At 45.0% G+C, this 13,799-nt stretch overlaps 1 protein-coding gene across 3 annotated transcripts in view; it reads left to right on the top strand.

Moving 5' to 3' along the window:
• The window catches only part of LOC122544516 (Fc receptor-like protein 2), a 32,736-nt gene extending 24,916 nt beyond the window's left edge, over positions 1-7,820 (top strand). For all 3 annotated transcript variants that reach the window (XM_043683789.2, XM_043683792.2, XM_087984489.1), the window contains 3 exons: positions 1,653-1,712; positions 3,294-3,328; positions 5,335-7,820. In XM_043683789.2, coding sequence (XP_043539724.2) covers positions 1,653-1,712; positions 3,294-3,328; positions 5,335-5,454 — 215 coding nt within the window. In that variant the 3' untranslated portion in view covers positions 5,455-7,820. The remainder of the gene's footprint in view (positions 1-1,652; positions 1,713-3,293; positions 3,329-5,334) is intronic.
• Positions 7,821-13,799: the final 5,979 nt, after the last annotated feature.

Here is a 13,799-nt window from a genome sequence, read left to right on the forward strand (position 1 = left end):
TAAAAAAATGCACCTCATGCCTTTATTTGGTCTCTATCCCCCTGTTCCCTCACTGTTCATGTGACCTCCCAGATACCTGTAAAACGTGCCTGCTTCCACCATTACTTCTGGCATTGCTAATCAGGTTCCAACCACTCACTGCATGAAAAGCTTCCCTTGCATATCTCCCTTAAATTGCCCCCACCCCCACCTTGAATCTGTGCCCCCTTGTAAATGAAAACATCAAAACTGAGAAAAAGCCTCTGACAATACCCTATCTGCCTCTCATAATTTTGGGGACCTCTATCAGGTTTCCTCTCAGCAGCCGTCTTTCCAGTGGACACAATCATAGTGTTAACTTTTCCTCCTGGCCAATGTACTTGAGAGCTGGCAACGTCTTAGTGAAGCTTCTCTGCACTCTCTCTAAAGCTTCCACGTCCACTGGTAGTGTGGCGACCAAAACAGTACACAATGCTCCAATTGTGGCCTAACAAGGATTTTAAGTAGCTGCAAGATAATTTGGCAACTCTTGTACTCCATGTCCTGTCCGATGAAGTCATGCATGTCAAATGCCTTCTTCATCACCTTGGCCATCATAGATTGAAGTAAGGAGCAGGACATTCAGAGGGGGATACGAGGAAATACCAGAGTGTAGTGAGAAGTCTGGAAGGTACTGCCTGTAAGGGTGGGAGAGGCAGAAATCCTCATTGACGAAAAATTTAAATGTGCACTTGCGATGCTAAACCTACATTTCAAGCGCAGGGGAGGTGGGATCAGAAAGTAGTGAGGTGCTTGTTTTTGTCTGATACACACTCAATGGGCCTTTTTTCTGTGTTGTAGATCTTTATCTTCAACCAATCTCTTTTCCAAACGGCTACTGCTGTCAATATTCTGTGATTGGAACTCCATTAGGGTGTTTTGCTCGACTTACTAACGCTTATTTTATCTCAAGTAACATTGGAAACTAAGGGCGGAATTCTCTGGTGTTGAGAAATTCAACAGAGGTTGTTTACAACGAGCGATTTGTGCAAAGATCCGTTTCCTCAGACACACGAGCACCCAAGCAATTGATAATGAAGAGGAGCACCTTTCCCTTACAGTAGTCTTTCGAGATGTCTGGGCTAACTTAATGATTCCTAATGAAATGTCTCTTATGCATGTTTATCTATCTATCTATCAAGATAAGATCACGAGACCATAAGATATAGGAGCAAAATTCGGCAATTCAGCCTATCTAGACACCTCTCCCCCTCAATTGGAGCTAATGTGTGCCTCAACCTCACGCTCCTCCTTTCTTCCATTTAACCTTCATACCCCATTCCTAATCAAGCTCCTATCTATCTCAGTCTAAATATATTTGTCTATGAATCTCTGTTATCTATCTATCTATCTATCTATCTATCTATCTATCTATCTATCTATCTATCTATCTATCTATCTATCTATCTATCTATCTATCTATCTATCTATCTATCTATCTATCTATCTATCTATCTATCTATCTATCTATCTATCTATCTATCTATCTATCTATCTATCTATCTATCTATCTATCTATCTATCTATCTATCTATCTATCTATCTATCTATCCATTTAATCTATGAATTATTTAGCCCTTTATAGTGAAGCTGTCGGATTGATGTGTGTTTCTTGTGGCACTATTCCTTTGTAGAAAACATCACTGCGGATCTGGTTTATTCAGAGGTCACCATCAAGAAGAGAAAAGAGCCCGGTAAAGATCTCTTAGCTTCAATACTACGATCGTGTGAGATGGGATGGGAGAGGTGGGTGTTGGTGGTGGGGGGAGGGTGGAATCATAGGAGCTCCAACAATAGCACAATCCCAGCTGCTGGGGATGTGTGTGTGTGTGTGTGTGAGAGAGAGAGAGAGAGAGAGAGAGAGACCGAAAGAGTGAAAGAGAGAGAGAGACCAGTTCCAAATAGGGAAATGCAGTTGTCTGGTGCTTGCAGTGAAGGGATTGTGAGGGATTGGAGCATGCGCCAAAAAATCTCCAGCACTTACCAAGATTGGTCAGTAAACCAGCCAATCAGAAACAACTTCTAATCTGATCAACTCTAGTCTTTTCTACCACGGATAGGGCAAAGACAACGAATTCGGAGATGATTTATATGTTGTCAGTGATCCAGAACAAACTGACAGAACAATTAGAGAGGGATTCTATGGGTGAGAATGGCAGTGCGACACGTAAATTATTCTTCTCTGAGGCAGATACAGATCATTTTCACATAAATCTAAGAATTGCAGATGATGCAGGTCTGAAACAAATTCGGACAATTCTGGAGAAACTCAGCAGGTCTGGCAGCATCTGTGAAGAGAGAGAAAGCAAGTCCCGTTTATGTGACATAATACTCAAGGCCAATTTGCCAAACACTGCCACTCAATGTTTTGAGATAGCTGCGAAAATAAAAGCATCATCAATCATATTGTTATTCAGAAAGTTGAGCTTACAATTATCATGCAGGTGCTTCTCAATACCTATAAGGGACATTTGAATCGAAATTAGCCTTATCTACAATGAAATCTGTCTCTCAGAACACATTCTAGTCACCGTGTCAGGGGATGAGCTGTAAAAGCCATGTTCTTCCAAGCCATTATCCTGTCCTCTCATTCGACAGCGAGAGACAGACAGACCGACAGACAGACAGACACACACACACACACATACATACAGAGGGAGAGAGAGAGAGAGAGAAGTGGGAGGATCATCAAACTTAATTTGCCGATCATTGTGCGTCATGAGAGAGGAGAGGTTCAGAAGGAGAGTCCCTCAGGGTAACTTCAGCTGGTGTGGGAATTGTAACCATGTTGATGGCAAAGGTTGGCATATAATGCATTGCAAAAACCAACCATGCAGCCAGCTGCATCACGCTGAACGATCAGCATACTGCAGTTAAAACCCAAAGATATGGAACCTGAATAGTTCATTCCTGTCTTTTATGAACAACTATTGAGCAAGTGACGCAAAGGCTGACGAGATTAAGACGGCCTGTCAAAGACGTTGCACTGACAAGCATCGTACAAACTGGTACACCGTCTTAATGGTCAGAAAACCAATTGCTGGATTTCAACAGAGCCGACTTTTCCAAATGCGATTATCTGAAATGTCTGGATTGATTGAGAGGAACACAATTCAGAAATTGTTGCACTGTTTTTTTTTTAATTGACAAAGGCACAGCTACACTTTCACAAGATGCAGCTCCATCTTTAGTGTTGATCAGCCCTCAATGGGTCCAGATCGAATCGCTAATGCCTACAACGAGTTCCTTCTCATCTTTTTCTGTTTTATTTTCAGGCAACAGTATTGCTTTCTGCTCCGATGTGAAGAAGGTATGCCACATTTTATGTCTAAATAGACCACGGCTATTGCCACAGAATGTGCAGGTAGATTTATACCTTGCATCCACAGTGTAAAACATGAACTTTGGATTATTATCAGACTAACTGAAGAATACGTCATAAAATGTAGAGGCATGAGTACGTTATTCAGTCCTTCCAACCTACTCTCCCCGTTCAACAGCATCATCCAACTCAGTCTCCTGTTCCCCATTTTCTCCCTTTAGCCCCTCAGAACTCTATCCAACTCCTTCCTGAACAACATTCCGTGTTCTGGCCATGACGGCTTTCTGTGGCCGAGAATTCCACAGGCTCCCACTCTCTCGATGTGAAAGCATTATGCCCCAACTCCGTCCTCCTCCATCTCCTTCAGACTGTGACGTCCTGGTTCTGTACTCCCTCCTGTTTATCAGGAACACCCTTCCTGTGTTTATCCTGTTTAGTCCTCATACAATTCTACGACTTTCCCCGTCATTCTTCGAAACTGCTGTGAATATTATCCTAATTAATACAGTCTATCTCCATCCGTCTGTCTTGCCATCCCAGACATCATATTGGGAAATTTTCCCTGCAGTCCCTCCATAGCCAGAACATTCTTCCTCAGATAAGGAGACCCAAACTGCGCACACAGTACTCCAGGATATGGTCTCACCGTGTGCAAGTGCAGCAAGACATCCCTGCTTCTGGACTCGAATCCTCTCACTATGAAGGCCAACATTCCATTTACCTCCTTCACCGCCTGCTGCTTCTGCAATGTTCACTTGCAGTGACTGGTGTATGAGGGGCACCCAGTCTTATTACGCCTCACCCTTTCCCAATCCATCACTATCTGATAATAATTCACCATCCTGTTTTTGCTCTCAATTGGATAATCTCACGCTGATCCACAATAAACTGCATCTGTCGTGCATTGGTCCACTCATTCAACTTATCCAAATCACACTGATGCATCTCTGCATCCTCCTTCTCCGCTCTCCCTCCGTCCCAACTTTGTGTCTGCCTTTGAACACAATGAAAAATAACTGGCAACACTTTACCAATGGAGGAGATTGCTCGCTGTTTCGCATTCCACTTCCAATGCTCAGAGACAAGTGAGTTTCAAAATTGGGGCAGTATTAGTGTTGATGTTCCAGTTCCCCTTCGTACATTATTAAAACATCACTGATATTGACGTTAAATACTTGTCAGCCCGTTGTCATTTGCACTCAGTTGGTAGCAGCAGTGTGTACTTTCTACAAGATGTACTGTAGAAAGTCACCAAAACATCTTAAGACATCACCTTCCAAATCCACAGCCAATTCCACCTGGAAGGACAGGGGCAGCAGACGGGAAGACCAACCCTTATGTGCTCCACTCTGAGCCACTCAACATCCTTTGGAAATACATCAGCCATTCCTTCAGTGTCGCTGCTTTAAAATGCTGGAATTAACTCCCTAAGTGAATTGTGAGTTAACCTTCAGAAGTTGTGAGCACAGTGGCTCAGGAGAGCAACTGGAGACAGGGCAACAAACACTGGGCCCAACCACGATGCTGCCGTCCCATAAGTAAATGAAAACAAAATCAAAACCGCCTCCATCTACTCTGCTCCAAAGAAAGCAAGCCGTGCTTATCCAGCCTCACTTCATCACTGAAATGCTCCATGCCAGACAACATCTTGGTGAATCTCCTCTGCACCCCCTCCTTACAATAGTGCAAAGATTGGAACTGCAGACTATGGTCTCACCAAAGTCCTGTCACACTCCAACATCACCTTCCTGCTTCTATATCCATATCGCAGACCACAGGAGCAGGCGGGACTTGAACCCTGCCCTCCTGGCTCAGAGATAGGGACCGAATCACTTTGCCGCCAGATTTCTGACTTGCAGGCCTTCAACTGCCTGCTGGTGATTCCCATTTTCCTCTGAGACTCATTGTTACCTGTACTCCTATGACCTCTCCTTCCCCTTCAGCTTCTTGCTCCCACTTGATTCCAATTTCCTTCCAATATCATTCCATTGCAGGATTCGAAGACTGACCTTGATGATTATTGTATCACATACGCCACACTGAACCTCAGCGAGCCCTCGCAGGAAGAAGATGGAGGGGACGGAAACGTTTATATGAATATTCCGCGGAAGTAAGAAGCAAGAAGACATATTGGTTGGGGGGTGTTCGTTTGATTCAATACAACGACTGGTGAAGCGATACAATGTACCTCCTGTGTACAGATAACAAACTTCTTAACTTTATGTTGGAAACGGTGTTTCACAATTTGACTCCACTCGTTTCCTTCCGGGGAAGCTACTTTCACGTCAGTGTGACCATCAATCTGTTCTGGACTTCGCTGGGTTTTGAATTTATCAAACTATTTTGACTGCTTGCTTTCTTTGGATATTTAATATCTGCTTCTCCTTCGCTGTGATGTACATATCTGAGGATTAAGCTTTTCATTTCGTCCACGTTTAATGGGAGGAATGCATCATCTGTCTCATTCTTTGAATGGACGATCACGTGAATGTCCCATTCTGAATAATTTAGAACAGAAATTATCAGACGGTTCTGACAGGTGGGAGACACTCAGACAGAAAGCAGGCAGTTTTACTGGTTACTTTTCAGGGTGAACGTGTCCTGGAGTGTGCAGCTTGAACTTGAACCTTCTAGCCCCATAGACAGAATGGACACTGAGCTGCAAACCACTGGAGATCCGGATGGAGGGAGCACGGCTGATAGGGAGTCTCCATGGAGAAGCGAACTCTCAACAATAAGAAACCCCTGCCCGATGCATCAGCCCGGCTTTGTGAGATTCTGTAACCATTGTGGGAGTGTATGGGATGTCTCACGCTGCAGTTGTTTTGGAAACGCCACGATGATAGGGGTGGGGGTATCAGACACATCCAGAGCAGCAGACTTGAACTTTGAATGGGGAAGCGATGGCCTGGTGATGTTATCGGTGGGCTGCTCATACAGAGACCCCAGTAATGTTCTGGGGACCCGGGTTTCAATCCTACCACGAAAGATGGTGGATTTTAAGTTCAACAAAATTCTTGACGTTTAAAGACTGATTGTGACTGCGAATCAATTGTCAGTAAAACCCCATCTGGTTCACTAATGTCCTTTAGGGAAGGAAACTGCCATCCTTACCTGGTCAGGCCTACATGTGACTCTTGACAGACAGCAATGTGATTGATTTGTAACTGCCCTCTGGGCTATAAGGGATAGACAGTAAATACTGACCTCTCCAGTGATGCCCTCTTCCCAGGAATAAAAGAAAAGTTGGCCTCTCAGTCCGGAGGTAGGGACACTGCCACAGCACCACATAGGGCTCTGACTGATGTAAATACAGGCTTTGTTGAAGATGTTAATATTTTAATACCGCCCTCGTACTGATCTGATAACTGCTGTCCATCAAGAAAGGAGCAGTGCAGGTCTGATTGCAAACTGATAAACTCCATCAGGAACAACGACAGTGTGAGGGCGGAAGGTTCTGGTCAATAGATATCATTTGTCTTTCAGTGGAACAGCAGGACCATGTCGATGAATTTTTATGCATTAGAGCGAGTGAAGACAGTGACTCAGTTACAGGTTTTAAACATTGCAGTCCCTCATTCAGGCAAAGGATGTAGGCCATTACTGGCAAGGACATCATGCATGCCCCTAATCATGGAGTCATAAAGTCATATAGCAGGGGAACAGACACTTCAGCCTAACTCATCCATGCTGACCAGGCATCCTAAACTGAACCAGCCTCATTTTCTTGCACTTGACCAATATCTCTCGAAACCTGTCCTGTACATGCTGGTTCCATATATGCAACAACTACTGCATGAAAAAATGCCCCTCAGGTCTCTTTTAAATCACTCTACTATCATCTAAAATCTATGCCCTCATTTTTACTTTCCTACCCAGGGATACGACCTTGACTATTCACCTTATGTATGCCCCTTATGATTGTATAAACCTCTATAGTGTCCACCCCTCTGATGGTGACCCTCCAGGGAAAAATATCGTCCCAGGCTCTCCAGCCTCCTCTTATTATTAAAACCCACGAGCTTTGATAACATCCTTGTGAAACTTTCCTGGATCCATTCCAATTTAATAACAGCAGGGCAAGAGGAATTGTATGCAATACTCTAAACGTGGCCTGGCCAATGTCTTGAACAGCCGAAACATGACATCTAAACTCCAGTCCTCAATTCTCTTTTCCCAATCCATCGCCATTCGAATAATAATCCACCTTCCTGTTCTTGCTCCCAAATTGGCTAACCTCACGTCGATCCATTTTAAACTGTATCTGCCTTAGTGGTCTTTGCTTTTGTACACAATAATACTGTATTCAGTAAAGAACAAAATTCCTGTACATAACATATTGGGAGATTTTCTTTATTAAGTAGAGATAAGCTGGTGGAACCCTCTTGATGAGATGTGAGATGATTATCAGAGAATGCAAACCAAAAGGATTGTGAATGTGTCATTCAGAAATAAAAACTGCAATTGTTTGAAAAGCTCAGCAGGTCTCGTTGCATCTGTGGAGAGAAACCAGAGTTAATGTTTCAGATCAAGTGACCTTTCCGCAAAACCGTGTGGACTTAAGGGGGATAGAATGTGGAGAGTTTGGAGAGAGAGGAAATGAGGGGAGGGGTTAGAGAGGTGCATGGAAAACACAAAACTGGCATAGAGTTGGGCGGACAGAGGAAACGGGGAGGGGGATAGAGTGGGGGCTGGGGGAATGGGGAGGAGGCAGGGGTGGGAGTGGTAGTGGAAACAAGAGGGGGATAGAGTGGGGGCAGTGGAAACAGGGGAGGGAATAGATGGGGAGGCAGGGCAAATATTGAAGGTGGATAGAGTGAGGCGGCAGGGGAAACAGTGAAGCAGAATAGAGTGGGCAGCAGGGAAAAGGGGGAGATGTATAGAATGATGTATAGATATGCAGACATGGGGGTGGGAGATAGAGCTGGGGGACAGGGGGAGCAATGGAGGGAAATAAAGTGGGGACCAGGTTAACAGGGGGCAGGGATATGGCGGGGCAGGGAAAACATGAGAGGGGCTAGAGTGGGGTGCACAGGAAACAGGGATGAGGGACAATCTATCCCCCCCCCCACTCCATCGCGCTCCACTCCATGTCCCCTCAATCTCACACAACTGTATTCCCCTCGCCATTTCTCCTCAATAACCATCATTTGAACCTTGACCCCCACTCTATTTCGCTCTCCCATTTCCTCTTCTCCCCATCTCTATCACTTTCCCATTACTGTTGAGCCCCGCTCTACCCACTCCCGTTTCCCCGGCACCCCACTCTATCCTCTATTTGTAGGCAGAACCGTGGCTCAATGGTTAGCACTGCTGCCTTACAGCCTCAGGGACCCAGATTCGAAACTATTGAATGTGGGACGGGAGGGGAGCAGGATGAAAGGGGCTATTCCTGCTCCTATTTGTGATGTGTCTATAATTTGTTGCGGTCAGGTGAGGCAACTTTACACAGAAACAACATTCCTGTTCCCCATCGCCTTGGCGTTGTGGCTGTGATGGAGAGAATATGGGAATTCGGTCGTGTAGCCTCAGACACCACAGACTGGTTAGCGTGCACACATCCACAACACCCACCAGGTAAACCCGTGACTGGGAAGCAATTTGGTGACATTACCCACCGTCATTTCCACACCAAGCTGTCTCACATCACACGGTGCCTTGAGAGTTCAGCTTAACCCGGCTGTCGCTCACATATTTCACAGCATGCCGGTTACTGTAAGGGGAGGAGCTGACCGAAATGAATCAAAGCAGAGAAAGATCAGTCAAGATTGAACTGTCACTCAAAACTGTCAGGCACAGAGGCATTGGGCTAAAGGTCCTCCTTCTATGCTTTCCCTTCTCCATCACTCCAAAGGCCAAATCCTTAGTAATCACGAGAATGTGGTCATCAACTCAATTCAATTCATGTTTAAAAAAATCACAATTTTTTTAAATTCGCTCATGTGATGTGGGCATCACTGAATGGGTTAGCATTTGTTGCCCCAATTCCTAATTGCCCCCGGGGGCAGTTAAGAGTCAATGGCAGGGAGTTGTACAAGTCTACAGCACAGAATAAAAGTCCATCAGCACATTGCGTCTGCGCTGGTCAAAAGTAACGACCTCACTATTGTCTAATCCCATTTCCCCAGCACTTGACACATAGCCTTGCCATCACAAGTGCACACCTACAAAACCGTCTTCAGGTTTATTAGGGTTTCAGCAAGGTGGGAGGTGAGATAAATGAAAGAGTCCGGTGGTGCAATTTTTCACATAAAAGATGTTGACTGTCTGAGACAGGCTGCCCGAGGTAGTGAAGGAAGTGAGTACAGTTTTGTAATTTCAGAAACGTTTAAGCAAGTACATGGATAGGATTGGTATGGAAGGATACGGTTCAAACACAAACACATGGGATTAGTTTAAATTGTGTAAACTGGGCGCCACTGATATGTTGCCCAGATGGACTGTTTCCATGCTGAAGAAATGTCTGACACTTTGTCACTACTCTCGGCACTCTCTCTCTTTCTCACTCACAAATTCTGTCTCTCTCTCTTTCTGTCTCACACACACACTCTCACACAAACATTCACATACACTCTGACTTTCACACAGACACACTCTCTCGCGCACACACTCTCTTACACATTCTCTTACACACTCGCTCTCTCACACGCACACTGTCTCTCACCCACATTCTCTCGCACTCACAGATACTCTCTCTCATCCACTATCTCTCCGTATCACACACACAGTCTCTCTCTTTGTCGCACACACTCTCTCACCCATACACACACACTGTCACACTCACACACAGACTCTTTCTCACCCACACACACGCTCTCTCATTCACACACATACTCTCAGACAATCTTTCCTCCCACAGTCTCCCTCTCACCCTCACACGCACACACGCACACACTTACTCTCATCAACTCTCTCTTTCTGTCTCACGTACACTCTCACACAGACACTCTGTCTCACACACACTCACACACATACACACTCTGCCACACAATCTCTCTCTCACATACACAGAATCAAACACACACACACACACACACACACACACACACACACACACACACACACACACACACACACACACACACACACACACACACACACACACACACACACACACACACACACTCAGAAGTCTGTTGTCTTTCTTACTCCACTCTTTCTCACACACCCTCTCTCAGAAGTCTGTGGTCTTTCTTACTACACTCTTTCTCACACACCCCCTCTCTCACACGTCCTAATCATTCACAAAGGCTTCCCATGCCTTTTATCACCTTTTATCAGAAACAAGCCAGCTGGAGATACAAACACTGGAAATGAGGGTGAAAATTGACTTGTTGTACAGTCAACAATTAAACTGCCCAAGGGCAGAAAACAGAGGGCGAAAGTAACAGTCAAATGGATAAGTTGCAAAGAGAGTGTGATGAACAGCTCAGCAAAGCTTTTAACAAGTCAACAGAAAAGGGAAGAGCAAATGTTTGTTTCAAACATAAATAGAAAAGGAGAATTGAATCGAGGCAGGGACAGATTAGGGACAGAAAGCAGGGACAGTGAATGCAGATTTGTGGTGAATGATGATTTTACAGAGGGGAGGGAACTAGATTATCTTGTTCCTCAGTGAGAAGATATCGCCCACTGCGTTGAATTAACATAAGATCTGCCCACTGGAGATCCCAAATCATACCGTGACAATCTGCAATGCTGTCTGATGTTGTGGTACATGAGGAACACCTTCAAAAACACCAACTGCACTTTGCAAAGTTACGGAGATTCTTTGAGGTCCTCAAGCAGTTGAGAAGACTAGTTCTTACGATCCAGGTATTGGCTGCATTCCAGAGGCTGGAGCAGCTTCACAGTGACACAGAGGTCAGCAGTGCTGCCTTAGAGCACCAGGAACCGAGGTTCAATTCCCGCCTCGGACAACTGTCCGTGTGGAGTTTGCATATTCTCCTCGTGTCTGCGTGGGTTTCCTTTGCTTGCACTGGTTTCCGCCCACAGTTCAAAGATGTGCAGGTTAGGTGAATTGGTCATGCTAAATTGCCCGTGATGTTAGGTGAAGGGGTAAATGCAGGGGAATGGGTCTGGGTGGGTAGCTCTTCGAAGGGTCGGTGTGGCCATGTTGGGCCGAATGGAACACACTCCCATTGAGAATGTCCTTATCAGAGGGATCGGGAAGACATTGTCAGTGAACAACAAACAAGAGCACAACTGTTCAGCTGGTCATAGGGAGGCCAAGCAGTCTTTATTTCAAAGGGAATGGTGGATAAACATTCGGACGTTTTGTTTAAAGACTATACAAGACACTAGTCAGACCACAGCTAGGAGACTGTGAATAGTTTTGGGGATTCCTATCTGAAAGATAGACCTGGGCATTGGAGGCAGTCCAGAGAAGTTTCACTCAGCTGTTCCGGAGTATGGAGGGACTGTCTGACGAGGAGAGGTTGGGTAGATTAGGCCTGTCCTCATTGGAGTTTAGAAGAATGAGAGGTGACCTTATTGAAAGTTGTTAGAGGGATTTGACAGGGGAGATGTGGAAAGAGGTTGTTTCCCCTAGTGGGAGTGAGCATGGGACCAGAGCGATATCATCTAAGAATAAGGAAGTGGTCGCCCATTGAAGACAGAGATAAAGAGGAATTTGTTCGTTTATAGGGATTGAATCTGTGAAATTCTTTACCACAGAGGGCTGTCAATGCTGGGTCTTTCAGGATATTCAAAGCTGAGATAGAGAGGTTTTTAATCAAAAAGGGAATCGAGGGTTATAGGAGAAAGGTGGCGAAGTGGAGTTGAGGGTGATCATATCAGTCACAATCTCTTTGAATGGCAGAACAGACTCGATGGGCTGAATGGCCTATTCCTAGTCCTATAGTTGCATGGACCCCATTCCCATAAGTGTAATTACATAATCCTGTGTTTCCATTCTGCCAGAGAAACGCAAAGTTATTTTGAAATGTGTCACCCGTGTCTTTCTTCTTTGCTTGAACATCAGCGGACACACTTTCACCAGGAGTGGGGCCATTGTCGTCAGATACAAAGAATACACATTTTTTTTCAGGTTCCAAAAGCAACATATTGCCGGATTCTCGAGATCTGAAACCAACACAGAGAGCACTGGAGAAACTCAGCAGCTCTGGTGGCATCTCTGAGGAGAGAGGGGGAGAGAAGGAGGGAGAGAGAAAACAGAGTTATATCATGGTTTATAAAAGATCTGGCAACATTTGTGCAGAGAGAGAGAATTTTATTTTGAGTCCGTTGACTCACATCAATCCGCTTGCCTTGTTGGCAAGTGTTTCTGTCAGATAAGGAGCTCGCTGTGTCAACTGCTGAGGCTTACTTCCCTTTACTTTGTGTATCAGTTGCAGGCAGTCCATTAGACTTGTCTCTGCGTGATTAATATCACTTCCTGTTCTCTCGAACCCAAGGTCATTCCACAGACGCCGCTAGAATTTCCCTTTAACCCCACAGCTGATGATTCAGAGCTGCAGACTGATCGGCAGAAGCCAGATCCTGATCTCCCCCTTTAGATTGTCTCCCTGGTTCCTGGGGTGGGAGATGTGGCACTCAATTCCTTCACGGTCATGTACCCATTGGAAAGATTGTGCACACGTCAGACATGTTTGTACGGCTTATTGATGTGAGAGAAAGGGGAGGGAAAACTGGGGGCAATTCACTCTCTTTGAAGAATCAATTGGAGAGGTTGATCCTGGTGAGAAGTCCTCCAATTAATGAAATAACAATGCCTGAGATACTACAGGAAAGATGTTATTAAACTGTAAAATGTGCAGAAAAGATTGACAAGGACTAGATGATTTGAGTTGTAGGTAGAGGCTGGATTGGGTCGGAATTTCTAACACTGGAGTATAGGAGGCTGAAGAGTAACCTTTTAAATGTATAAATGTTTCTAAGATCATGAGGGACATCGATAGGGTGAATAGCCAAAATATTTTCCCCAGGGGAGGGGAGTCCAAAGCCAGAGGGCACAGGGTTAAGGTGAGCTGGGAAAGATTTAAAAGGAATCTGTGGGGTAACATTTTCTCAAACATGATGATGCATTTTTGGAATGAGCTGCCAGATAAAGTGATAGTGATAGCTAAAATTGCAACATTTAAAAGATATTGGTACTGGGTTGTATTGGATTCGATTAGACAGATTGAGCAGGATAGGGCCCAATCGCAGGCAAATGGGGCTAGTTCAGTTTGGGAAACCTGGTCAGCATGGACGAAAAGAGCCGAAGAGCCTATTTCCGTGCTGTACGACTCGACGTTTGCTGAGCTCCATTTACTCACTGCAGTAAAAGGGAGAAAAGTAGGGAAAAAGGGGGAGGTGGGGAGACACCTGTTCGTAATTCACTCAGGGAGACAGATATTCACTGATTACAAGTATCCACCACTTGGTAGATGGACCTAGTGGCCTCATTCTCTGCTCAATGAAGCCACACACGAATTCATTTCCTTTTTCAGAAAGG

The sequence above is a fragment of the Chiloscyllium plagiosum genome, unplaced genomic scaffold (genome assembly GCF_037043375.1).
Source record: "Chiloscyllium plagiosum isolate Xiang-an unplaced genomic scaffold, Cpla_swu_hap1 HiC_scaffold_49, whole genome shotgun sequence".
NCBI lineage: Eukaryota > Metazoa > Chordata > Chondrichthyes > Orectolobiformes > Hemiscylliidae > Chiloscyllium > Chiloscyllium plagiosum.